Source organism: Anastrepha ludens, chromosome 6, assembly GCF_028408465.1.
Source record: "Anastrepha ludens isolate Willacy chromosome 6, idAnaLude1.1, whole genome shotgun sequence".
Classification (NCBI taxonomy): domain Eukaryota; kingdom Metazoa; phylum Arthropoda; class Insecta; order Diptera; family Tephritidae; genus Anastrepha; species Anastrepha ludens.
In genome coordinates, this window is record NC_071502.1 from 22,792,243 (window position 1) to 22,820,122 (window position 27,880).

The following is a 27,880-nucleotide window of genomic DNA, read 5'->3' on the forward strand; positions in this document are numbered from 1 at the left end:
TTGCGCGCATATAAGCGCAATTTTCATGCAACAGCATACTTGCCATATGCTACCCCATTTGCAGCTAACCTGCTGCATGACCATCGATATTGGTTGGTCGCATATCCTTCTTTGTCCTATATATTTGGCAAGCGTAACACTTTTGGGGCACTACCAGCTACTTTTGCCACCCTATCGGAGAACCGTTAGTTGTCTAGCCTACATTGGATTGCCGTAAAAGCGAGCGGCCTCAAGTTAATAATAGCATCTTTGGCCATTATTTTGCTACAACCACACAATTTCCAACTTCGTGACTACCAACAAAAGCAACAAAGGCTACAATGGCACTCTACGAACTACCCGAATGTTGGTTGTGGTGGCTTAAGCTCACAGCACAGCACTTTCAATGCCCACAACAATGCCGTCAACAACAACAACAACTACCCTAATAACTAGAGTCATAACAGTGGCTGGCGACAATGGCATGGTGGCCATAATTTTCCAGTCAAGTACGCTGGTAGTCCTTACTAGCGCACCTTTGCGTCCCAAACACCGCTCAGCCATCAGCCATCAGCCATCGCACTGCCACTGCAATCCTCACTTGGCGTTCGGACTTAGGTTCGTGGTTGTACATGCCTTTGGCGATAGCTTGGGTGACGGCGTCGGCTGTGGTGGTGACGGCGTTCGCCGTTGCCGTAGTTGGTGTTTATGCTTTTGTTATTGTTGACGGTGTTGTTAAATTTGTCGCACTTGTTATTGTTGGCAATGGCTTTCAATACATTTGCGGCTTGTTGGCTTTGCGGCGCTGCCCGTTTTGGCACTTTTGACTAAACTCACTTGCGCGCTACTCCCCACAAATCTCTCGCGCACCTCTCTCTCGCTTAGTCACAACTTTTCCTTGCTTAGCATTCATTTTCTTGCTGGTGCTTGGGAATTTATTGTTATTGTGGTTGGTGTTGTTGTTGTTGTGTAACTAAGTGGGTTTTAGACGCTCTTTAATGTAGAATGGTTAGTGCGTTTGTCTGCTTAATAATTCCACTCTTCACTTTATGGCGTACTTATGCCACACTTTCGTAGTACTTTAGTGGTGCTTTTGTATAAATTTCATTTCCGATCTTTGCGACACACACGCGCAGTGTTCGCTTCATTTATTTTTACGCCCAATTGTAACTGCGAGAAAATGTGTAAATGTGTGCATGTGTAGGGTGTGCCCTAAGGGGTAGCGCACTTGGATATTTCAAAAATAATGCACAGTTTAGTTGAGAAATGTTCATGCCACTACAAAACATTCCTCAATTAGTCAACAATTGCTCCACAAATGACGAACAACACTCATTGCTGAAATTCCTACCTTTTGCTGAAATTCCCGCCGATTATTTAGCGCAGCAGTGACTCAACTTGAACCCTCTATTTATTTTCCTGCAATTCAGTAATTCTTCTTGCGCTATTTGTATACTTACTTATCCTTTCAAAAAAAAAGCCACAGAAAGCATCAGAAGTCCAACAGCATAGAGTCGTCTTTATTCGTGGCCAAACCACCTCGATCCCGAGGCAAAATTACCACATATTTTCTAAAGATTTCCACCTAACTCGCTAGATTTCAGCTGAAGCGCAGATATCGAAATTCATCTATTAAGGAAAATGTTTCCTTAACCATTCCTAGAAGAATTTTTTTTTGATAATTTTTAAATGTTCGTTTCACTTGGAACCCCAAACATTGATTTTCTAAATATTATTATCCATCTCTCTGCGTCTCAATGAAATGAAATTTGAAACTTGAATAGGTTGAGCCAAGGAGCACCAACAGATTTGGTGGCTCCTAAAACACTCAGGCGAAAAAGCTCATTGTATTTAGAGCTCTTAAAAGACAGTAGTCAAGGAGGGAAGGAGAAAAGTATCAGAGGAAGAGATAGGAAAGAATAGAGACAGAGATAGAGACAAAGGTAGTCTTGTTCCTGTGAGAATTTTCCAGATTCTTTGGCAAATCTGTAAATACAGGGTTGCCCATATTCGACGGACCCGACGGATTTCGATGACTCTTTGGGCCCATTCCAATCGACGAGGCTTGTCCGCAGGCAACAATCTTTGCGTCAATTGAATCTTATACGGGAATAAATGCAAATCAATGCAGATAATTCGTTGTAAAGTGGTCCGAGCAATGCCCAACTGTTGAGAACGGCGATTTTGGGATGTCCTTGGCGACGTCTCAACACTGGCCCGTACAAGAGCAATATTCTCATTCGATCGCCTTGGTCGGTTTTGATTTGGCCTCTTTGGATTAGAAAGAGCATTACCGGGCGAAAGCCTTTCGTACAAACGCTTAATGGTGTTCTTAGAAGGCGCACTTTTCACATTATTTAATTTTTCACAATTGACTTCTTTTATTGAATCTAAATTCCAACAATTTGAGAGTACTCGCGTGGCGTATACTGTTCCATGGTAAAAATCTGTTCGCACTGATGCTTCCAACGCGGTATGTCATTAAGCGATTTGACGTCCCTGTCAAAAGATACAGGGTTGTCAGATGGGTCCGTCGAATATTGGCAACCCTGTATACTTCAGTTTTAGGGTACGAATGTTACTCATTCTCACGACATCGGAACCCAAAACTCGTGGCCGTGCTCTAGCAAAGGCAGGGCACTCACAGAGAAAGTTCTCAGTGCTATCTGCCTCCTCCAAGCAAGACAGGCACACTGAGTCCTTAATGATTCCAATGGTGGTCATATGCTGGCCTCATAGATTGTGCTTTGTAATAATGCCGGCAATCAACCGAACGTCTTTCCTTCAAAGTTTCAGTAGAAAGTTCGGCAGTTTTCTGTTCGGACTTGTCACAAAACACTTCGCTGTTCTACAGCATTTCAGACTGGACTATTGTTCTTTATGTAAATTGCATACATAATCGCTGAACCAATTCATGTCCATTCAGTCCTCCGGAACTGATTCCGATTATTGGATCTGGTCACTGTGGGGAACCGCTGATCCAAGGTAGGCCAATTCATTGGCAATTTCGTTTCCTTGAACACCGGAGGGTCCTGGAACCCACATAAGTACAAGCTTGTTCTGTCTTGCGACAGGATTAAGTTTCTTCTTATATTCTTGAACAATCCTTGAGGTTCGCTTGGCGTTCTCCAGGCCCCCTCAGCGCAGTCTGGCTGTCACTGAAAACTCCAATCTGTTTCCCGCTCCATCTCCTCTCGATTATCTATTCGGTTACTTTCAGGATGGCAAAAATATCCGTTCGGAAAATAGTTGTCCTTTCCCCCATAGTATAGTGATACTTATTACTACCGTCTAAGTATTATCCGGCTCCAGACCCTATTTCATTTTTGGACCCATCGTTAAAGAAAATATCCGTCAAACCTCCGTGGATGCATTCTGGATTACATGACATCATGCCATCTGACATCAAATTTCCTACTACGGGTATTAGGTCGTCTTTAGGTGCCAAAAATAGTGGATAGTGCTCAGATCGCGTCTTAAACATTTCTCTGTGTCCCAAAGTTCCGTCTTCGTGCCAGAAACCATATTTATGGAGTATACACCTTACATTTATTGCCTCCTGTTGTATCTCAATGACTTAGCCTTCATCTACACATACGACAGAAACATCGCTGTGCGTCCAACAATGAAACATCACTAAATTCAAATTAGCTGCTCGCTATGGCACACCCTTTACATGCATGCACACATGTGTGAAGACTCGTTTATGAGTTTCTTTGCTAGTGAAATGGTTAATGCCGACATCTTCTATGGCAAATAAAAGCTATTGAAGCATCAAATTCCACAAAATATTACCAAGCAAAAAAAAATTATTATTTCTTTTTATCCGATTTTCGATGATGAAAGTATATAATCAATTATTTGGATGGGGCAATTTTACGTCTGGGAATACTATTGCGCAGGAAATTGATATTTGCTAGCAAAGATATTTGCTTTTACAGCCATTAAAGGTACACACAAATACAAGTATTTATGTGGCTACCACGAAAATAAATTTAAGTGGGACAACTTAAAATATCAACGTTCAAAAGCAGCTCTTTTTCTCATGTGGAACTGCAAGCAATAGGCGAAGCGAGACTAAAAATGTTCGCCAGTTGCTGCTCTCCATTTCAAATGTTGCTGCATACATATGAACTTGGAAGTAGACAAATACATCTTAACTGCCGTAACATTAAGACATCACATCACTTTCTTCGCAGAGAGCGTTTACTCTTACGCTACCAACAGCGCTACCCATTCGGGTATGGTTATGATAAGAGGCTTACAGAGTGTGGTTGTCTTTTATAGCGAACGGATTTTGCTGCTCAAGTCAGTTTCAAGCAACACGCACTGGCAAAGTGATACTCTATTCACTTGGTTGGTTGGTTGATTGAAGTGATCCTTCATCAGGAATCCAATTAGTGCTTCCGCACCATTTTGTTGCCTCATCGTTGCTACCAACCATTTATACGGGTTATTCCTGCACGGCTATATTCAGTTTGTGCGTTTGAGAAACTTTTTGAAGTTGTTTACGTTTATACCAGCGAAGCTCTTCGAGGTTCTCAAAAAGCGGTTTGCCAAGGATTAACATCATCGCCTTCCATAGGGCAGCGCATTCACATATGAAGTGGAAGATGGTTTCATTTTTCTCCGGTTGATCACAACTGTGACAGTCTGATTTGTAAGGTATACCCATTTTGGTTGTCTGCTCTTCTTATGCCCCAGAAGCCAGTTATTACTGCCGTGAGTCTGCAGGCATCCCTCGTTTCATATTTGTCACTACTTACGTTAGTTTATAGTTGTAGGTGGGTCATAACGTTCAGCCAACTTTGCAGAATGCCTAATCCCTCCATCTACAATCCGCGATTCGAAAGTACATACTTTGAAGAGTTTGCATTCTTGATTGCATCTGGTGGTCTGAATACCAATTCTGTTAAAATGTTACACATGGCAGATCCACCTCTTACCAGTTTGCCCATTGGATCCAGATTAAGGTAACTTTATGGTTTCCACTCAAGATCGTCAGTCTATTTCTGCTTTGTTTCACCAGTTTAGAGGTTGTTGTAGCCGAATCCAGTGCCTGGATTGCGGCTTAGCTATCCGAAAGAGATCGTCTTCCATCTATCACAACATAATCCATCTCGCTTCGCGTTTTTCGATCAGAAGACTGCCACGTTGCTTGTTGTATTTTCTTATACTGGAATCTGGTGCTGCAGACTACCTTGTTTTGGGCTCCGGCGAAGTCGATCAGCATGTGTCCGTTGCCGGATGTTTCATTGTGCAGGATAAATTTTCCGACTGTGGGACCAAAAATTCCCTTCTTGCCCACCCTGGCGTTGAAGTCGCCAAGCACGATTTTTATATCGTGGCGGGGGCAGCGCTCAAAGGAGCGTTCCAGGCGCTCATAGAAGGAATCTTTGATCGCCTCGTCCTTCTCTTCCGCCGGGGCGTGGGCGCAAATGAGCGAGATGTTAAAGAATCGCCAAGCACGATTTTCATGTCGTAGCGAAGGCAGCGCTCAAAAGAGCGTTCCAGGCGCTCATAGAAGGAATCTTTGGTCGTATAGTCCTCCTCTTCCGTCGGGGCGTGGACGCAAATTAGCGAGATGTTAAAAAACCGGGCTTTGATTAGTTAGGATTGTTGTGAGACGCTCGTCCACCGCAGTGAATGACAGTACTTGGCGACGAAGTTTCTCTCCCACAACAATCCGACACCGAATTTGCGCTCCTTTACATGGCAGCTGTAGTAGATGTCACAAGGTCCTACGCTGTTCTTGCCTGTCCCGTCCATCGCATCTCTTGAATGGCAGTGATGTCAGCCTGTACTCTCACGAGGACATCAACCGACCGGGCTGAGGCACTTTCCCCATTGAGGGACCGGACATTCCAGGTGTATGCCCTCAAATCGTTTTTAATCTTTTCATCGGATTTTTAAGTGGCGGGTCCCAAACCCAGCGCACAACCAGGTAGCCTGGAATGCTTCGCCTTCTCACGTTGGCTCGCTCTTGAACGGGTGTTCGAAAGCTACCTAGAGGATACTTGGGCTAATTGCGGAAGTTGTGAGCTGATTGATCGTTCTGGCCACTCCCAAGTGAATGGCGATCAGTAACTTTCCCCACTTGCGTGGACTTCTACATATGGAACCATAGCACAGGCACTATAATGCACAAATAGTCACTTGGGGATCCTCTTCCCATCATTATATCGTAAGCAATCCAAACAGGATAAAACTAAACTACCCATTAAGTTGCCGCTGCAACGATATTTTATCACTTGTCCGCCTTCGACTAGGACACACAATCGCCACACATTTATACGTTTTCAAGGGTTCCAGCTCTCCATGCTGCCAACACTGTCACTCATCATCTTTAACGGTCTGCCACCTACTCGACGACTGCCGACATTTTGAACAAATCAGGAAAAGTATCTTCCGAAAGCAAATACCTTCTACACTGATCTATAGGTCAAATTACTATTTTTTCTGTGCAAAATTAATTACAGCTAGAAAATCATGATAATTAAACCAAAAATATTCAGCAATTCACTAGTAAGAATAAATCTAAAAAAAATGGAATTTAACCCATTAACGACCATAAATTAAAATTAACCCTTCTGCAACAATTAATGTAAACGTTACAATTCATATATTTTGAATTGAAAACTTCTTTAGAATTGTTGGGAGTGATTTGAGACTCGATGAAACGAAAAAGCGACACTAAAAAGAGATATACATATAGATCTTATAGTATATAGCCTGCGAGAGAATGAGAACTCTTTGTGCGGTGCTTCGTAGCCTCCCCACTCTTGGTTACGAAGCGTTATATGTTGATGTACGTATATGTGTGTGGCTGCGTACAGCTGAGCCACGCTAGTATAGTGAGTATTGTAGTATGTATACTACACTGCCTATTACTTGCTTTGGTGTTTAGTTCAAGCTGTTTTTTTTAGACTGGTATTTTTTTTTTAATAATAGAAAACATTATTAATTACTTAGATCTAATTCATTTTGTAAATTTAAATATGATATCTTCACTTTCATTAATTTCATCGTCTTGGCTGTTAAGATCAAATTCTCCGCAACATAATATTTCGATTACTTCTGAAGGATGTGTGGAACGTTTGAGCTATTGTAAGCGTCTATTTAAGAATAGTGTGGAAATTAATGCATCTGAAATATCGACAACCCTATGAAATACGTCTAAGGGATTAATGGTGCGGTTGTTTCTGCGAGTGTTATGTCATCTGTCAGCTTTGTATATTTTGTGGCGCGATTCAGCAGCATCTTCACCAAAAGAACCAATTGAAAGTACAGTGTTTTCTATAACTTGTTTTGAGTGTATAAGTAAAGCGTTTTTCAGTAAGAGCGCTTCAACTTTTTTTTTGAATAAAACACAAACGGTTTGACTTTTTTAACTGATTTTTTTTTTATTATCGAGTTTGAACATATACATTTAAGTATGAAATTCGATTTCTTTTGCATGACCACCGCGTGCACGTCTTACGAAGTCCAATAGTTGAACCCAATTTTCGACCACTCTTTTGCATAAATCGGCCGAAATTCCAGCAATTTCGCGTTCAATATTGGCTCTGAGCTCACAAATCGTCGCCGGCTTCTTACTGTAGACCAATGACTTCACATAACCCCAAAACGGGACGGCTTGTTAAATGGACCGTAAAATGTCCGTAATGCTCTTAAAGTAGCAGCAACAGCAAAACGATTATTTTCATAAAAAATTTGCACGATTTGCAATCGTTGCTCAAGTGTGTAGCGTTCCATGATGAAATGTATACTAATGAAGTTTACAAATGACAAGCGAAAAATAAAAAATATTGCGTCGTTCGCCCTCCCTATCGGAAAAAAGTTGAAGCGCACCTATTGAAAAACGCCTTACTTTATATATCGTAGAAGTCATTGGCAACTAGGAATAAAGCTCTTGACAATATTTGGCTGTCTTAAAGCAATATGCTTCAAATTTAGTTGAATTAATTTTGAACTGGCAGGATAAACAAATCAAAATAATTTTGAAACCAAATATAAGATCTGTGTCAACATCAGTTATGTCAGAAAAAATAACATATTCGGTAAAAGATCGACGAGCAGTATTTCCGTCATTTGTGAAACAGAAGCCGCCTATGTCTCTTTTTCTTTTTAGAACAGTTAACTTATCGCCTACTCTTATCTGCCGCTTCTTCAATTCACATGTATAACCTAAATGCAATAAGAATTCGCAAAATCGTATCCAGCAATGAAGGCAACTAAGTCCAAATTTTAAGTTTCCCTCTTTTGCTGCTGCACGAACAAGTAGATTAGTATCAGCTTTCTCAGTTGAAAGGTCTGCGGATTCTTTTCCTTTGAAAAATTCTGATTTTTCGCACTAAATCCTTCTTCATTTCATCAGAAATATTAATGTCCTTAGTTTTTCTAAGAACTTGATTAAAACGCCATCAAATTTTTCTTTTTGTGAAGGTTCTTTTCCGCATATTTCAAACATATCGTTTTTTAATACCGAGGATGTCTAAGGAAAAGTAGAATTACTCTTATAACGCAAAAACATCGCAGTTTTAAATAAATTGTCACTAACTCATTAAATAACATTGCATCTATTTTTTTTTTGGATTTGAAAGAGGTCAAATGGGGTCAAAATTTTATAGGGCTTCCAGAAAGTCAATGTGGAAGAAAACTTTTATCACTTCTAGGTTATGTAGGCTAATAAGTATAGCAACATAAATACATATAAAGCGTTTTAATTAAACACATATATATACTCACATGTCTCCTTATTTTCCATTTTACACTAATGAATTATTTTCAACCCAATTTGAGAAACGCAGACTCAAAGTTGACCAAGCACTGCTGACAAATTTATACGAAAAATTATGTCGTTTGACTTTGTCGCGTGCCTGTGTAACGGTGCTTTTTATTAATAAAAATAAAAATAATTATTTAAAAATAAAACCCACGCACCTTTGTTTTGAAGTATTTCTAATTACAAAACAACAACAAGAGTAAAATGGCACTTTCATTCTTATTCCTTTTGCACAGCAAAAGCGGTCATTTGACCTAATGTGCACTGTTAAGAATTACTGCCTCAGAAAATATATCAAAAAGGTCAGAGTTTCTAGTTAAATCAGGATTGAAAAAATTGATTTGATGTTTGCTCCTCTAACATAGTTACTAAATATATTCCTACCATAATCCTAATTAATTAAGTTTTCTAGTCTCCTTTTACATGGAAGACCGCTCAGCTAACTATCTGTTACTTTTACATCAGCGAGTCGAAGGTCCTGGCAGCCAGTGCTCCTTTTTTGCGTGTAAGAATAATTGTAGTATTATTTGAAGTCTGTAAATAAATAAATAAATAAGAAGCCAATTTTTTTTTTTTAATAAATTTTGAAATGTATTAGGAGTTCAGTTGTAAGCATTTTCTTAAAAACAAATAACATTTCCGCGCTGAGCATAAAAAATGATAACAAAAAAAAATACTGTATAGGTTACTAGAAAATTTATATTAATTTTTAATCATAAATAATTATTTGATTAAATTACAAAAGAGCCAGCGGCAGCAAAGGCTTGCATATAACTTTTTCACTTTGATAATAAATGCATGCGAACTTTTAAATTCTTGCATAAAATTCGTAAGATAACTACCTTTCATTGCCTTCATATAATCTTTTCTAATACTTGAAGAGGGAATCTGGGGAGCTACACAGTTGAAAACTTTTTAAAGTTTCAAATTTTACGCTTTAACAAAATATTTCCGCTTAGATTTTTTTTTGTTTGTTTTGAAGATTCCAAATTTTATTTTCATTACTTAAAATTATTTTTTATTTAATTAAAATCTCTCAATGCGATTATTTTACTCTGCGGCACCGTAAAGCATAGGCCATCTTAATATACCTACTCTCGAAATGCAGAGGTTCCACTGAAATACAAGGTGAATACTTTTGCAGCTTAAATAACGAAGCTCTGTTCAATGGGCATTAATTTGGTGATAATATTAACCCACGGTTGGGCACCCAGACTAGCTTTTTCGACTTTGGACGTGTATTTAAGATATTTCTTTTATAACTAACGACTTGAGTTTCCAGGTAGCTTCCTAAAATTTAATTTTCTGTATTCGATGTATGGATATAACCTGTTTAAAAGGGATTATCGAACAAGACAAAAAAGGCCACACACGGATGCCCAACCGAAGGTTGTAAAGAAGGTGTACAACGGAACCATGACTCTTTTTTCTTTTGATTTTTTTTTTGTTTGAACTCTTTTTGATATGTGACATTTCTAACATTTTAACTCTCAGCAGGCAAAAGAAAGTTCAGTAAAGTATTGCATTATTATTTCCGCCTAGAATGTATATTAACTGTAATGAATAGCGCTCCTAGGTTCCAGAAATTTCAAGCATTTTCACCGCAATAGTGTGAACACATGATTTATTTTTATCTGAGCTTTGCTCACAACAGAGCTCTCTGCGTAAGTCTTCTTAGGGGGGAACACCTCTGTGAACGCGTGAAAATTAAGTGATTTTCATGAATTTTTTTTATAAGTAGGGATGATTATTTGAGAATCGAACAAATTATAATTTATTTAACATATATTCAGATATACTGACACAAATTTTAATCATAAATTTTCTAAAATTACAATTGTTATTAGTATTAATGCAATGACTTCATAAAAAACTGATGCAACCTGGTGACCACGATATAGCGGTGAAAAATCATCTGAATGCAAAAACTCAAAAAAATTCTTAATCTACAGGATGAAGAGTTGTCAACTGTTGTACACTGATTTTATCTGTAAAACAGCTCATGACATCAACGTCAAAATTTCTCCAATGACAGTTCAAAATATTGTTTATAAGCATTTGCGTCTCAGTTTTGTTGAATTTTTTTTTTCTGTGATGGAATTCAAACGTAATAGTGTGATTGCGTTATATTTGGCTGGAAAATCACAACCGGCCATTGTTCGTGAGCTCAGTCACCTCAAAGTAAATTAAATGTTTGTGTATCGCACTATAAAACGTTACAATGATACTGGTAGCATTGCAAAACGCTATAGAGGTGGACCAAAAAAAAACCGCAACAACGCCAGAAATGGTTCGAAGAGTGAAGGCTCGACTTGAACGAAATCCACGTCGAAGTGGAAGAATAATGACCAAAGAACTGAAAATATCGCAAGACAGCATTCGACGCATATTGAAAAATGAGCTCAAGGTCGAGGTTTACAAGTTCCAAAAAGCACACGATCTTTCACCCCAGCAAAAAAAGTTCGGTACGAAAGAGCAAAAGAGCTGTTGCGCTTGCACGAACGTGGCGAATTTCCTAACATTGTATTTTCTGATAAAAAAATTTCCCAATTGAGCAGTTCATAAACACTCAAAACGATCGTGTTTACTTGACCGAATGCTCATACGAGAATTTAAGCCTACGTATGGCCACTCGAAGCAATTTCCCATCGCAAGTAATGATTTGGGCTGCAGTGACCGCTCATGGACGCTCTTCAATCGTTTTTATCGAGCCTGGTGTCAAAGTGAATGCGACTTATTATCGGGAAAATGTTTTAGAAGCTGTTTTAGAGCCGTGGATACGCAAACATTTCAGTCGTAGACCATGGACGTTCCAACAGGACTCGACACCGTCTCACACTTCATTTCGTCCACAAAATGGCTTTCGAATTTTCCAGACGCAATTCCGATGGATTATTCCATCTGGTCCATTTCTGAGAGCAAGGTGAGGACTAAAAAATATGCCAGTATGGATGCGCTGAAAAAAGCGATTATGCAAGAATGGGCCAAAATACCTCAAGATCACATTCGGCAAGCATGCAAATCATTTTTTGACCCTTTGAAGGCTATAGTCAAGGCAAAAGGTGGTCATATCGAGCTAAACTAAATATATTTGAAATTTTTATCATTTTTGAACGTTACAAAAACGAACTTTTTTTCTGTTCTATGAACCAAATATACTTTTTAGGAAAGGGGAGAAAAAATAAAAATACACGTGTATCGGTGATTTTCATGTACACGTCAGAATTTTGTTTTATGTATAAAATATAGAGCTCGTAGTCCGCCTGTGTGAAAAACTTTGGATAAATTTTTAACCCTTTTTTCGTGATCCAATCGCGCTGAATTTCTGCAGGCAGACTCGGGGAAATGTTTTTATTATGTAAAATTAAAAAAAAATTTTATCAATTCTCAGACTTTCTTGAATTTTTTTTCATTTTGCCATCACTACACATTAAGCTCGGTGCCATATCAAATTTTGTTAAAAAACTGGATCGTGAGGGCGAGGCGATTGCAAGTTTGCGCAATATTTTTCCGAAACTGAGCGGCGCAAAGATTCATGCAGGTATTTTCTTTACGAAGGCTTTTAGTAACTTTATTTTTTTAATGATGTATATAATTTAAGGTGTTTCAGTGGTCCGCAGATAAAAAAAATAGTTTCAAGTTTTGAATTTTCATCAAAATTGAATGCTATCGAACAATGTGCATGGAAAGGCACAGTTGCCGTTATTGAGCAGTTTCTTGGAAACAAACGAGTTGACAATTATAAAAATATTGTTGCAGAAATGATTTCGGCATATGGCGAAATGGGCATATTAATGTCGCTAAAGATCCATTTCCTTCACAATCATTTAGATTGCTTCCCTGGTGATTTAGGAGCTTGTAACGATGAACATGGAGAAAGGTTCCATCAGGACATTGCGGCTATTGAAAAGCGCTTTAAAGGACAAGACATTACGCATATTCTTGACGAATACTGTTGGTCTATTTGTCGCGATACTGACACAAATGCTTACAAACGCAAAAATAAAAGGCCTAAGTTTCTTTAAAAGCATTAAAATTTTTACTGTAACAATTTTTAATTTTAATATAATAAAATTATTAAAAAAAATTCGGGGTTTTATATCTCTATTGTAATGCGGAGTGAAATACCTTTCTTTTGATACCCACATCGGCATATCTCATGCAATTTTTTTTTAAATTTCGAACAGGTGGCAACCCTGTGAAACATTGTCAGTGGCAACACCTAGGTGAAAAGTCTAGAAATGTGATACACTATCTGTGTGCCCAATTTCATTCAAATCTGTTAAGCTAATCCTGAGATCGTGTGACTATACAGAAATGCATAAAAGAATTGCTCGTTTAAAGTTATAAAATATAAAACAAACAAAAAATTGTGACGTGTATTTTTATTTTTTCTCTCCTTTCCGAAAAAGTGTATTTGGTTCATAGGACAGAATGTGTGTAACGCGGTGTAAGTCTTCGAGAAATCGAGGCCACCGTGTTCAGAAAAGTCTTTTTGAGAAAAACGCGGTTAAAACTTTCATTGGCCGTTTTAACTCACTACCTGCACTTATTGTATTGGGTATAACTTCGTCAATTTTCAATATTTTCAATTAGAATTTTTTTTACATATTTTTGAATGTATCTACTTTAATAAAATGCCACAAAAATGATTATTTTCAAAAATCACAACGGTGTTCCCCTTTAAGCAAAGCTGGTCGTCATCCAACTATGATGCACGTTTTTGCTTTGCTTGATTTAGTATTTTTTTTATTTATAAATAATAAAAGGATTTACTTTTTTATAGCAGAAAAACCATAGTTTTGTTTGAAAATAAGAAAAATCTAATAAAAAAAATAATTTTCTGTATAAAAGTTCGCTAAAACAAGACCAGTTTAATAGCATCGCTTTAGTCTGTACAATTCCGTTTCTAGCAGCGCCTGAAATCATCTTACGTTTGCATTTGTACTGAGCGAGGCTGTCCCTGTTAACATAACATTTTCTGTTAGGCCACCGCAGTTGAGTTAATATCTGTTATGTTTTTAATGTAATAGACCACACTTTTCGTATAAAATAAAATAATAATAAACATATAGTAAATAAGTGGATGTCAGTGAAGAGGTTGTACGGTATGATGTCACAGTAGAGTTAAGGTCATTATTCGGTGGGAATGGCCGAACTCATCGCCCTAGAAATAAATTTAGTATTACAGCTACTATTTATTATTGCTATTATTGCTATTTTTCTACCTACTGGCCCCCAAAAAACCAAAAAAAAAAAATTATTGCTATTATTGCATTTCTTTATTGCTCTGGTTCTTTTTATGCTTTTAATAACTGGAACTTTTAAGAAAAAATGGTGTGATTTTCTGAAACTCTATAAAGTACGTTTTTGGAATTATAAGCTAAGGTCAAATATTTTTCCCCAGTTTACCTACCTATTCACAAATTGTAGTAAGTTGGTTGAAATGAAGTAGTACGAAAAATAAAAAAGGAAAAAGTTAAAAAAGAAAATAAAGAGTAAAATAAAATTATAATTGGAAGAAATGAAATAATATAAAAAAAATTAATAAAAAGTGTGCTACAAAAAATAAAGCTTAAAATAAAACTAAAACTCCCACCTTTATATTACATATTTTCTACGTTATGGCTTGAATAAAAAGCTCAACATTTCATCAAAAATAAAATAAAATAAAATAAAATAAAACCAATTTTATTATATAATAACTTTGCACACATGTCTTGCACCAATAGCAAAAATTATTCTTCAACATTTTCCCAAACCCAGCATTCACCAATTTCCGGCACACTTTTCCTTTTTCACATTTTTCTACTTTTTTCTAAAATCGTCGCCCCAACCGCTACGCCAACAAACTAAAATTAATTTGAACAAATCAAATATTTCACCAAATGCCACAAATTGGTGAAACCTACACAATTTAACCAACACTTCGGTCGAAAACCAGACTACCGCTTATCCCTGGGCAACGCCGCCACCGCCGCCGCCGCCATGCAAATGCCGCCGCCACCCTCGATGGCGAGTATGCCAACGTCCGCGTATATCAGCGGCGGCATCGGCATCAACTATTACACCGCCACGCAGTCATCGGTGGCGCTGAAGAACAATGTGTTGGCATACCAGCAACAGCAGCAATTGCTACAACAACAACAGCAGCAGCAACAGTTGCCGCAAGCAGCAGCGCAGACAGCAACGCAGCAAGTAATACTCACACAGCTACAACAACAGGCGCAGGCACAGGCACAGGCACAGCAACAACAACAGCAAGTCGCAGCTGATTCGGGAATGCGGCGTCGTTTGTTTGCCGGTTTTCGTCCATTATCGGGATTGGGACGTTTACGTTCGCGATCATCGCAACATCGTTCGATATCATTGCCCGAAAGTAATTACAACAATAGCGTGCCAACTATTTAGAACTTTTGAGACTCTTTCACTCTTGCATCATTGGTATACTACTTAAATACTTGTGCTCGTACTTTGCCTACTTACTTATGTACTTAAGTACTATTCATTTCGATACACTCCAGCTCACTTGATGATTGTGGAAAAGTGTTATTATTTTTATACTTTTTTTGTGTTTTTTTTTTTTTTGTTTTCTTCGGCTGGCTTTTAATTAATTGTGTGTGTTTTAAGATGTATTGGAATGCCACTTTTCTGCTAAAAACTGTGGCCTTTGCAATGGCATCACTCTTCACGCCATTAGAGCCGCTTTTTCTGCTATTTTCTACTACTATTTTGAATTATAGGTGTATCTACGTGTATCATCCGAGTGTATTCTATGTTCACAGTGTATAGCGAAAATTCTCAACAAAAATGTATTCTATGCGATGTACATGGATATGTTCACTTATTGATGTGTGTGTAATTTTTACTTTCAAATAACAGAAGCCACGTTTATTTTTTTTTTTTTTTAATTAGTTTTTGAGCCAAATTTATTTTTAATTCATTAAGTTCAATTTTCATAATTTGCGCATCACTACAAGTAATACACTTTAATTTGCACTATCGATGAATTCTTTTTTTTTTTTGTAGCAAGAAAACCAAATTCATATTTAAATTTGTATAAAAGTATCGAGGCATGAAATAATAATGTGAGTACCCACTTCAGAGATTTCAGCGCATTCTAAACCGCCGTGAAAGCACAAACACTGCAAATGGCGATCCGTAGCGAACTTCCACAAACAAATAGTTCACTGCTCTCTTCACATAACAGCTCTCTCGCCTCATATCTGTACCTTGCATTGATCGCGGCTTAACAGCTACTCGTATATGCTGCGAACCAAATATAACTTAGCAGCGGAAATTCGCGGTCTACGCCTTACATTTATGCTTTAATAATATTAAAATACTCTGCAAAATATATCTGTAGTTAAGTTGAGTAAATATCAATGATTTCCACTGCAGCGATTGAGCTTAACAGTTTAGCAGCTGTAACTGGGTGACTACATTTAGCTAACAGAGCTGCACATTTTCTATGTAAAGGGGGTTATCTGCATGCAAAGGCGGTTATCCGCAAATTCCATGTACTAGGTTATTTATTTTAATATTTTTTGCGCACAAATAGCGACAGTATTTAATTAGTTTATAACATGAAATACTTGTACATACATAGATTCGTGCATGTGATGAAATTAGGGAAAGAGTTAAAAGTGCTTCTCAAAGCTGTTAAGCGATTAAGCTACTGTAGCGGCGGAAAAGAAGCGCATTTTGGGAGCGAAAATGAAATTATAAAAAATTAAAAACACGACCCTTAGTATGTACATATATATGACATAAGTTATATATATATTTTTTTTTTTAATTTTTTATGCATGAGTTAATAAAGCGTGGAAGAAAGTTGTTTCACGCTGGAAATAGCCTCATTTAATTATAGATAAGATTTATTAAGAGAAAAAAAAAAACTACTTGTAAGGTACACATATGTTGGAATGGATAATATATCACAAAACTGGCATCACCTATATTATACAGACCAAATGTCCATTCACTGAATCATAATTTTTTTCACTTCCTGTTTAACCGAATAAACGAGAACACGTGCCAGCAAGACCCTGCGTTTCAATACATATTTTCAATAGTATAGAAATCAGTTGAAATGCGAAAAAATTATTAACCGTCGAGAAAGATGAATATATCGCCTCCATGAAAAATATTTTTTCTTTTTTTTTGGCAAAAAGTACTTACCTTTTACTCTCTTAACGTTTTTTTTTTTTAAATTAATCACTCGCACTTCAAGTCTGCTCTTTCATTTGCAAGAAAAGGAGGATATTTCAAAATGTCATTAAATCCGAGACACTTTTTTTCCGTTTTATTACTGCATAACATATTTTTGATTGATTAAAATATAGTAGTTTTAATTATTTTAAAATATTTAATTTGTTCCACACCGGAACTCTAGGAATTTATGATGATGAATTTGGTAACAAAATTTAATGAAAACTGCAATACGGCATATGAGCTCATATGCGGTAAAGCGTTAAGGGGGGCGGGCCTCTTATCAGTGGCTTCAAGAAAAGGTGTTTTTTCTCAATTTTTTTTCGAGGCGAGAAAAGCGACACACGGGAATAATCTTTTGCATTTATTTGAAGACATAATTGAAGAGTAATAAACAATTTTTTAACATAAATAAAAAAACAGAATGGCTGACATATTAGGGATCTCGCAGAGCTTCTCGTTGCGCGCTAGTAAAACGGCGTGTAAGATTGCGGTCGTAGTTTTCACCTGAAACACAAAAGAAAAATATTGTCTTATTAGGAAGACTTTCTCGCATATAATAGACTACTTTTGTATAAAAATATGAAAAAAATGAACACACAATTAATTATTGAAAAAAAGTGCTTTTTTCGCAATTTTTTTTCAAAAAAGGTGTTAAATAACATTAAAAAATTAATTTTGGTTTGAAACGATAACCTTTGTCGTTTTTTTTTTAATCTTACACGCCATTTTCAAAAACATGGTTTTGAGAAAACGTGTTTCAAAGTTTTCAGAAGGTAGACAGTATACTCAGACGAGGGACGGTACACAGGCCTGTAACTCCGAAATCACTTTGAATTCCGCTATAACATTTTGAGGGCGCATTCTCCTATAATATATATACCGATTGCAGTAAAAAAACAAATCGATTTTTTGAAGCCGACTGAAAGGGGCCCCCTTAAATAACATGGTCATATAACATTTATTCACCGAAGAAATCTTTTATTAAGGCTCTCGCCTCATTTGAAATGGTGGTCTTTAAAAGCATATAAAACGGAAACGAAGACAGATTTTTTATTTTTGTTTTGAGTATTTTATTTTCTGATTCATTATTAAAAAATAAAAAGTATCCTTTGGCCATACAAGGTTCATTCAGAAAGTTGTCAGCCTTTAAAAAATGGTCTTCCAAGCAAAGATATGCCGCTGGCGATACGGATTCCGGGACTCTCAGTTGTCTGAAAACGAAAAGACAAAAAGGTTCTTGTTCAGTATGAATGTCATTATCGTGTGAATCACGATCATCAAAAAATAAAGTAAGATTTTACAAAATGGCGCACGTTCAAAAACGAAAAACCATCTGTTGACCCTTTTTTGACTTTAAAGGTTCGAAAAAAATACTAAAAACTTTTTCCCCGAATAATCGTAGTTCACATAATAACAACATCAATTCCACGTAATTTAAATTTTATTTCATTAAAATCGGTTCAGTAGAACCGGCTTTATCTGCGTCCATTCTCCATGTGAAGACTATTTTTGATGCCTGACAACTTTTTGAACGAATCTCGTATGGCTAAAAAAAGTTGTTGTTCTTTTAGCAATGGATCAAAAAATAAAGTACTCAAAACAAAAATAAAAAATCTTTTTTCTTTGTATTCAAAACCGCAGACGGTGGGATACCATGGCGCTTTGTGGATTTTTATCCCAGCACTTAAATAAAAGTTAAACAAAGCTCTTAAAGTTGAAATATAATTTAAAAACCTTACCGCCATATTGGATTCACTATTTTAAAATTTCTCGCAACTGACTCCGATTTTTTGAGCAAGAATTTTAAAAACCCTATGATTATTAAAAACCATGTTCGCCATATTGACGAATTGGCTATTTTGAAATTTGAAAATTAGGCATTTAAGACTTTAGAAAATCCCACTTTATAAAACGTAAATATTCTTTCGAACACCCCCGCATCCCATATTTGATCCACCATTTTGAATTTTTGCCACCGTGCAAGAAAAATTTTTGTTTTGTAACTTAAGCCACTCAGGAGCACAAAGCTCGTTATTTAAAAAAAAAACTATTTTCAAAACGAAGTACCCTTACGCACAGCACAGTAAGCCTTTCACTTACAAAGCGTACGCAAATTAGTAGAATTTTTAGCCTATTACGCATTTGAAGTGCTGGTTCACTTTCGAAATAAATGGGTTTCAGTGCACTGCGCTAGGCTCTGCTATGCCCTGCTATGCTGTGCTATGACGAGTGCTATTCGCTTTTGGGAGGTATATAGAGTTTGCCAACAAGCCAAGTGGTACTTCTTATAAACATTTTTATAAAATATAGTCTTATTTGAAAAAAAAAAAAACAAAAACTAGCATGGAGACTAAGCCTCAATGACTCTCTGAACGAGCGGCGGTACCACCACCAAAGAAAATGTGTTTGCAAAATTAAAAAATTATAAAATAAATATGTGTGTTCATATTAAATGCACTCATACATACATGAGCATGTATGCATGTGTTCAAGCCTTCATCGCTATTTTGATTTACCCGGGCACAAGACTCACTTAATTATGTCGGAAAACACTCCGATGGGGAGCACAACTGCGCGTGCCAAGCGTGGAAAAGCATGAAAGGTTTATATTAAATTAAAAATAATTATGAAAAATCTCTAAAATTAAAAGCAGTCGCACACAAATACGCAGTATACGCCGCTAATTTTACAAATGCACACTCCAAAATTTACATTTGGCCGCTTTAAATGGTTTATGAGTGCTATGAATAAATTAGAACCAACTTGGTGGCGACTCACAGAGTGGTGGTATACCCGCTCTCAATGACTGCAAACATGCCAGCAAAAATGTGTAAACAGCTATGCACAACAACAACAAACAATTAGTAGTAATAAAATACCATTTGCAATACAATTTGGGTGAAATAAAGAAGACATGCGTAGGTATTTGACTTGGTACGAGTGTATGAGGTGGAAGTGGTGTTTTTTTTTGCGGATGAGGGGGTTGAAAATGAATATTGCATCATCAAAGCTGCCGTCGCAGCAATGGTTTGCCCAAAGACTAAAAAAATGTCCCTCATTTGACCACATCGCCCACTCTGGAACCGCCTTCGCATTACTTCCTTATTACAAAAGTCTATGCCTATGTGCCAGGTCCCGCTCCTTTATACGGACAATTCTTTCGACGAAAACACTGATAATTTCCCACGTTTCCTCGCTACTTAGCATCTACTCGATTACAGTTTCAATGGTTATATGACCCACTGCATTCTCCAGCGTTCGACGTTCTTGTACCCAACGCATGCATTGGAAGAATGTATGTTAAGCGTCTTCCTCAGCGGCATCCCCGTCTATGCATGTGGGGTCTTCGCGTTTCCCTATTTTGAACAGATACTTCCTGTGCCCCGAAAGCATTTGGGTTGTATAAAAATTGACTTCACCGAAGTTCCAACTATCCCATGTGGCAACGTCTTTTATTAGCCTAGCCATCCATCCGCCACGTGTTTCGTTAATCCAGCGGTCTTGACATAGCCTTAGCGTTTCATCTCTTATTTTGCGCATTGCAGGTTTTTTAACTCCTTCTTCCATTCCCTCCTTCTTTCAAGCTCACAACTTTTTCCTCTCAAAGGCTAATAAGTCTATCGATATTTAACCGCTTATTACTTGATCAGCTGGCCCTGATACTGTGCAGTAGGCGGACACAACTCTCAGCGCTGCCGTGCGTTGTACCGATGTCAAGAGCTTGCATCGGTGGTTTAGCTTTAGTGCATTTGCATACAATTCAGCTCCGTATAAGATAACGGAGGACGTGGTAGCCGTCATTATTTCCCGTTTCCTTTGAATTGGTCCCTATAGGTTTGCCATCAGTCTACTAAGTAAGGATCCCATCTTAGCTGCTTTCTCTGCTGCGGGTGTTATTTGGGCCCAGAAGGTTAGTCTTGAGTCCAGTACTTTAGCACCTTTTATGTGGTTAGCGTATTTGAGCAAATTTGCGCGCTAACTTCTAACGGGATGTGCTTCTTGGGTGGAAGTATTAGCTCTGTTTTCTTTGTGGCTAATTTGAGGCAACGTGCATCTATCCATGTTCGTATTCATGTCATTACCAGGGTAAGTTTTCTTCAAGGTTTCGTGCTGTGATGACTGCTTCGATATCGTCTGCGTATCCGATTAGAAAGGTACTATCCTGCATTTCAATATTGAATATCCGGTCATAACTAATATTCCACAAGCCGGAACCGAGAGCTGATGCTTGTGTCGCTCCGGATGTTACATCTATACAACGAGCACCCTCTGGGGTTTGATGGATGAGTTTGCGGTCTTGTAAGTAATTCCTCATTATGCGCTGTAGGCAAGCCGGCGTAGCTCTAAGGCGTCTAATATATGCGCCTATATTTCGCTATTGAAAATGTTCTAAGGTGGCGAGGAGAACTATACTTCTGAATTGTTTACTGCTCTGTTGTGCTGCTTCTACGCCAGTCGAAGCTTGATCATTTTTCCAGGAGCTTGCCTGCTGTGTCGAGCATGCCTAAGGGCCGATATGCTGATAGGAGGCTCGGGATGCCTTTCCCCATGTTTATTCGCAGAATTTGCTGCTTTTTCTACATTTATGGGAATGTTCCCTCTCTTAGACAGACGTTGTACACGTCTAGTAAGACTTGTGGTTGCATTTTTCCTCATCTCCTTGAGCACATCTGCGGATACTCTATCCGGTCCTGGTGCCTTGTTGTTTTCCAGTTTGCTCGCAGCTGAGTGGTATTCCTTACTGGTGAATAGTGGAGGCTCTTCTGTCATTCTCAATGATTTCTCTAGACGCTGTTTAAATAAATAAAGTAAAATATTCCATTTGAAAATTTTAATATCCATTCTGACTCAGCAAAAAAAAATAATGGTACTATAACCACGCATAACAGGATAATCGATACAGCAATCATTCAGTAAAAGGAATCCACGAGTACTGAATGACAGCTGATACTACTTCGATCCAAAACCGAACTAAATAAAGCAGTCACAAGTGAAAATCATCCTGATGGGTGGGTAAAAAAATTAATTTTGCTCATCGAACTTACAATTTCCGTGCAGGCGCCTAGGCTCATAAGCAATTCATGCATTTTTCAAGCCAAGATCTATGCTTCAACCAAATTGGCTGAACTAACCAAGTTTACAACTAAGCCAGGCTGTCCTCAGTGGACTCGGCAGACTGCGGCGTTAATCGGGAGTAGCGGCGCAGTTAGTCTTGATTAAAATTGTAGTGTGACTGACAGTTGTTACGCGGATTAGTGAACTGCTGATTTGCTTTTTGGATAGTTTTTCCAGTTAAAGATGGACCGCAGACAGCAAATTCGGGTATTAGCTGCCCTCATACTTTGTTTTGTTTTTCTATTTAGATTTCTAACAGGGTAGGTGATTATCCTGCCGCTACCGGTCCTAAGTGGTGGAAATGCCCATCTGTCATTGCTTAGGAACAACGCCTGCTTGGAGCGCCATCTGTATTTCAAATTTTTCTGCCAAAGAATCGAACAGATGGTTGAGGACTTCGCTAAATTTGGTGTGTATGTGCTATTACCGCGGTTGCCCGCTTCCTCTTGCTGGCGCCACTGTTGCCATGTGTAACTGTGTTGTTTTAGCAGCCACAATTCAAATAATGCGCAGACTACTGTGCAGGAGAAAGGATGGAAAGAAAAAGTTCTTGGGGTCGAGGAATAGAATTGGAGGAATTTTTTTTTTGTTTTTTGAGAAACTAGGAAAGTAGGCAAGTTTGAAAAAGTGCGAGGACCGTGCTTTATGTGGGATTCGAACCGACAATTAATTGCTAAAAAATCGAAAATTCCATCAGGCATGAGTTTTTATGTTTTTCAAAAGCAGTATAAATTTTATTGAAATCTAGCAAACGGTTTTTAAGTTACAGTGATCCCCAATTGAAGAAACATAGTTTTGAGAAACAAGCATTTCAAGTTTTGTTATCGAGCCCCTGAGCGCTCTTTGTTAATTCTTGAATAACTCGAAAAGTACTTGTCGGATTCACTTCAAATTTTCACACAATATTTTTAAGATATTATACCTACTTTAAGAAAATGTAAAAAAAGCATTCAATTTTTTTTTAATTCAGACTACCCGTAACCTCTTAGTATGACGTAGTGGAAAACCAATATTGCTTAGCTTTACAAATCAAGCGGTGTCTAACGCCTGGATGTCTGGTGCAAAATGTTTGCTTCGTGTCACACACTTATCTTCATATAAGTTAGTTAGTTATCTTTGGGCTGGTCTAGACGTCGCCATGTGACATACAATTTTTAAAACTAACAATTAAAAACAAGGTCCCTCTTGAATTTCCCTTTGATAAGAATGGCCTATAAATGTGAATCATACCTTATCACGTCCTTGACATACAGCAAACGATGCATATAAAATAATCACATCATAATTTATGGCAAATGAAAGTTCGCAAAAGCCGTTGTTGATGTTTGAGTTACAAAATTTTCTTTTCAGGCTGTTGCACAGTAGCTCGCGGGCCACTTTTTCTGTACTAATTTAGTACTAACTATGAAGTCATGTTATTTGATAAAAACTTATGATTTGATAACTAATAACTGTAAGAATTTCATACTTAAAGAGCTAAATTCTAAATATAAACTTTAAATTGTTTAATCGGTACTTTGCGAGTACTACATCCATCTACCGAGAAATTAACGGAATTTTTTTTCCCCATACTAATATTACTTCATAGGCGGGTCATCTGCTTTGGTATCGGTGACTGAATAATAATCAAAAAATTTTTCAGACGCCACCAGAACAAGACGACCGCCACTGCTAGTCATTGGCCCGTCCATATTGAAATACCTTTCATTGCAATAAAAACATGAAAGGCACAAAATTTGCAACAAAAAAAAATGCGCAACAAACTCTATAGATTCCTTATTTGGTTAAGAAAGATATTTTTAGTAACTCAAAAAATATTTCTTTGCCTTTTGTACGCACCCTGACATCAAAGCCACTTAAAATATTTTAAAGAAATACAATATAAGTAAAATGACAAATTCAATGAACTGAAAATAAGGCAAAAGAAAAAAAACGCAGGAAAAACGCAAAGAAAGCGCAAAACAAAAAAAAAAACAGCAAACGTAAAAAAACGAAAGCATTCCAAAGCAAAAGGCTTCTGAGGCAGCTAAAAATAGACGCATGACAAATACGCGCATAAGCCAGTCGCTCACTTAAAAACCAAGAAAAAACAAAGTTAAATGGTATGCGAGCTAAAGCATAAAAAATTAAAGTGCATTTAATTAAATGAATGCCATTTGATATCATAAACCCTTCGTCCTTGAAAATGGCTGGCTAATTTAATGTAAGCGCTGAAATAAATTTTCTTTAATGTTTCGCGACAAGTTTCATGCGTTAATTTACTTGCCATGTAATGCCGCCCACATTTTCAGCACCGAAACGCAGTTGCTAAATTTATCTAATTTATGTGCGGCTCAACGGTTACTTTAAATCAGAGATGAGAGAGAAAATGAGGAATAAAATAAGAGTTAAAAAATTATGAAGATTACATATGGCGGTGCGCCGGTTGGAGCGAACTGAGAAGGAAAAATACAAGTATTTCTACTCACTTTGTCTGTTACGTTGCATTTGCATGTGTGTGTGTGTGTTTGTCGGTTGCAAGTTACTTTTGGTGCTATGTTTCTCTTTGAATTCTTCTTTCTCCTTTGTGCATATATTTGCATACAAATTTGGTTTTTATGCTTTTTTTCGCCGTTGTTGTTTCTGGCGGAGCATTAATGCTGTCACAGTCATTTCCACTTCCGTAACTCGTTTCCTAAGTACTTCCTGCATTTTGTATATTTATGTATTTAATGTTAGTTATTATTTGTTTGCGGTTATGCTCTTCATAGCACTAGTAAAAATACATGAATATTTTAAAAAGGATGCAGGTTAGGTTTGGTTCGGTTGAGTGGGTGTCAGCCGACATCCGACTAGGCATGAATAGGCCCATTGTTATGCCATTGGAGCTCGTCCTTTACACTCCTGAGTCTTCTCTGTACCAAGCTGTGGATTTAATGAATTTTATTAATTTCGGCAACCCGATATGTGAGACCTCTTCAAATGCTGTAAAGAAAGGTGAATCCGAGCGTGGGAAGCCTTTTTCTGTATAGAGCAATGCATTTACACAGCAGGTGTTTACCGATTGCCTCTTCTTAAATCCCTCTTTAAAAGTAGTTGTGTGGTACCGCCAGTCTATTTGCATGCCTTTCAATTAGATAATTCCCTTTTAGTACCCCCATCGTTTTTCTCATATCCAGTCTTCTAAGGTAGGTGGGTAGGTGAAATGGTTGAAGCGCCAGTCTGGAACTCTTGAGACCTCCAACAGACAGATATCTACAGCCAGCCAGAGCTGTTGATATAATGGAAAAGATTCATATGATTTAGTTTTTTAAGATTTAATAGCGATTTTGAGCGGCTGTTCTTCCATTCTGGTGAAGTTTACCTGCTTATTTGGCAAACAGATGATTGCCTCTACCAGTCATTAGCAGCATGGACAGATTGTCTATCTATTAATAATTTACGCATAGCTGAGGAAATAGGTATTAGTACATTAACTGAGTGAATATTTAGTGTTATACCTTTCCTTGCAAGCTCATGTGCTTTGCACTTTCTATACTTCTATAGCCTGGCACCCAAATTAGGTTTATTCTAAGACATTGCGATGCTTCGCATAATAATTTTTTGCATTCAACTACCGTTTTCGACGAGTGTTTTACTGACTCTAGAGATTAAAGAGCAGCCTGACTATATGAATAGATTTGCTTACGCGATCTTGGCCGAGTTCGACAAAGCGGGTCAGTTGTTTCTTTCAAGTGAAGCCAAGCCTTTCTCTATCTGATCTCTCCAACGCACAGGAGACTTATCTCTTCCTCTGCTACCACCAGCTGACATTGCATCGAATACCTTTAGAGCCAGAACGTTTGTGTCCATTTGGACGACATGACCCAGCCAACGAAGCCGCTGGATCTTTATTCGCTGCGCTATGTCTATGTCGTCGTCAAGCTGAAACTGTTCATCGTTCCATCATCTGCGATACTCGCCGTCACTAATGTGTCAAGTTCCAAAAATCCTGCGCAGATTCTTTTTCTCAAACACTCCAAGTGGCGCCCTATCGGATATTCTCATCGTCCAAGCTTCTGCGCCATACGTTAGGACGGGCGTGATGAGACCCTTATAGAGTGTTAGTTTTGTTCGTCGAGAGAGGACTTTACTATTTAATTGGCTACTTAGTCCAAAGTAGCACTTGTTGGTAAGATAGATTCCACGTTGAATTTCAAGGCTGACATTATTATCGGAGTTAATGCTGGTTCCTTGATAAATGAAGTCTCTTACAACCTCGAAATCAAAATTGTCAACAGTGACGTGGGTGCCGATACGCGAGTGCGCCGACTGTTTGTTTGAAGACAGTAGGTACTTCGTTTTGTCCTCGTTCACAACCAAACCCATGCGCTTTGCCTCTTTATCCAGTTTTGAGAAGGCAGAACTAATATAACAGCGCGGTTGTTATGGCCGATGATGTCCATGTCATCAGCATACGCCAACAATTGTACGCTCTTATAAAATATTGTGCCTGAGCGATTAAGTTCTGCGGCTCTTACGATGCTCTCCAATATCAGGTTAAAGAAGTCACACGACAGCGAGTCACCCTGTCTGAAACCTCGTTTAGTATCAAATGGTTCGGAGAGGTCCTTCCCAATCCTGACGGCGCTGCTGATGTTAAGCACCGTCATCTTGCATAGCTGTAGTAGATATATACTTCAGTTTAATTTATGGATCTTTCTTTAAGAGCAATAAGTGAAAGGATGCCCCAGTGATGAGGCAAGCGAAAGGATGCACTATTGCTTAGCTTTTCAGAGTAAACTCCCCCATTTACCTGTTCGTCAAGCATAGATTCATCAGATAAGATTTGATTCTATTTTCGGGATCTACCGTACCACTTTTCCAGTCTTCTTTAGAAGGGAAAATTGGGGTAAAGCGTTGACTAAAATGAAGCTCTAAACTGTTCCAGAAATCTATAGTAGCTGGAATAGAGGATTTCGTATCTAGTATAGTCGAATGACCTTTAATGAATGGTTTTAGGAGGACAAGCACCCTGAGCCTGAGTGCCAACTTGGCAGCTAGTTGCTTACCATATAAGTCAATTGACGCACCTAAAATTTTCCAAAAGTTCTGATTTAAAAGGAAAACATTCGCAACATGGTCATAAAATAATTGATATTTAAGTAATTTCTGATTGATTTGATTACGCGACATGTTGACCAAAACTTAAGCATTTTCGAGATATTCGATTTTGCAGTTTATTTCGAATAAATAAATATTTTTTTCTTACCTTAATAAAAATACTTTCAAGTATCTGGAACGACTTTCTCGGTAACCCTGCATGCGGTGTGTTATAAAAAGAATCTTAAGTAGTTAAAGAGGTAAGGAGGTTATGGATAATGATCCATAATGGGCAATACAAGTATTCATAAGCATCGATCCATAAACTAACTGCTTCGGTGATAAGGTCGGTTATTCATTTCTGAGACATTTACTTCCAATCACCTGTTCATTTTTTATGTAAAAACAAGGCAAACCAAATCAAGAGACAAATTTACATAAACCCGTTTAGCACATTCCCGCCGGCGACCGAATTTGTTGTTCTCGGCATCTGGCGGCTCTGTAACTCCAAGTTTGTTTCATCGGACGGCGCTGTTGCATTGCATATCGCTCAGTGAGAGCTGCCGACATGAGTACTTTTTGCTCAGAAAGCTGTTACCATTCTCAGAAAACCGTCACAAAGTGCTTGTACTTTTGTATAAAATAAAATGAGCCACTTTTGTCGGTAGGCAACGCAGAGCCAAATTATTAAGAAAATATTCTATTCTAAAATATCACTTGGAAAAT

The 27,880-nt window shown here is 37.8% G+C and overlaps 2 protein-coding genes across 2 annotated transcripts in view; both read left to right on the forward strand.

The window, feature by feature from the left end:
- Window positions 1-27,880, forward strand: part of LOC128865811 (uncharacterized) — a 188,965-nt gene that overhangs the window by 119,346 nt on the left and 41,739 nt on the right. The window lies entirely within an intron of this gene.
- On the forward strand, window positions 13,587-15,282 carry LOC128866715 (uncharacterized protein DDB_G0283357-like). The gene has a single exon (XM_054107641.1). The coding sequence runs from the start codon at window positions 14,753-14,755 to the stop codon at window positions 15,173-15,175; it is 423 nt and encodes a 140-aa protein (XP_053963616.1). The 5' UTR covers window positions 13,587-14,752; the 3' UTR covers window positions 15,176-15,282.

Coding starts and splice junctions, on each gene's coding strand:
- LOC128866715 (XM_054107641.1), top strand. CDS start 14,753: ATGCAAATGCCGCCGCCACCCTCGATGGCGAGTATGCCAACGTCCGCG.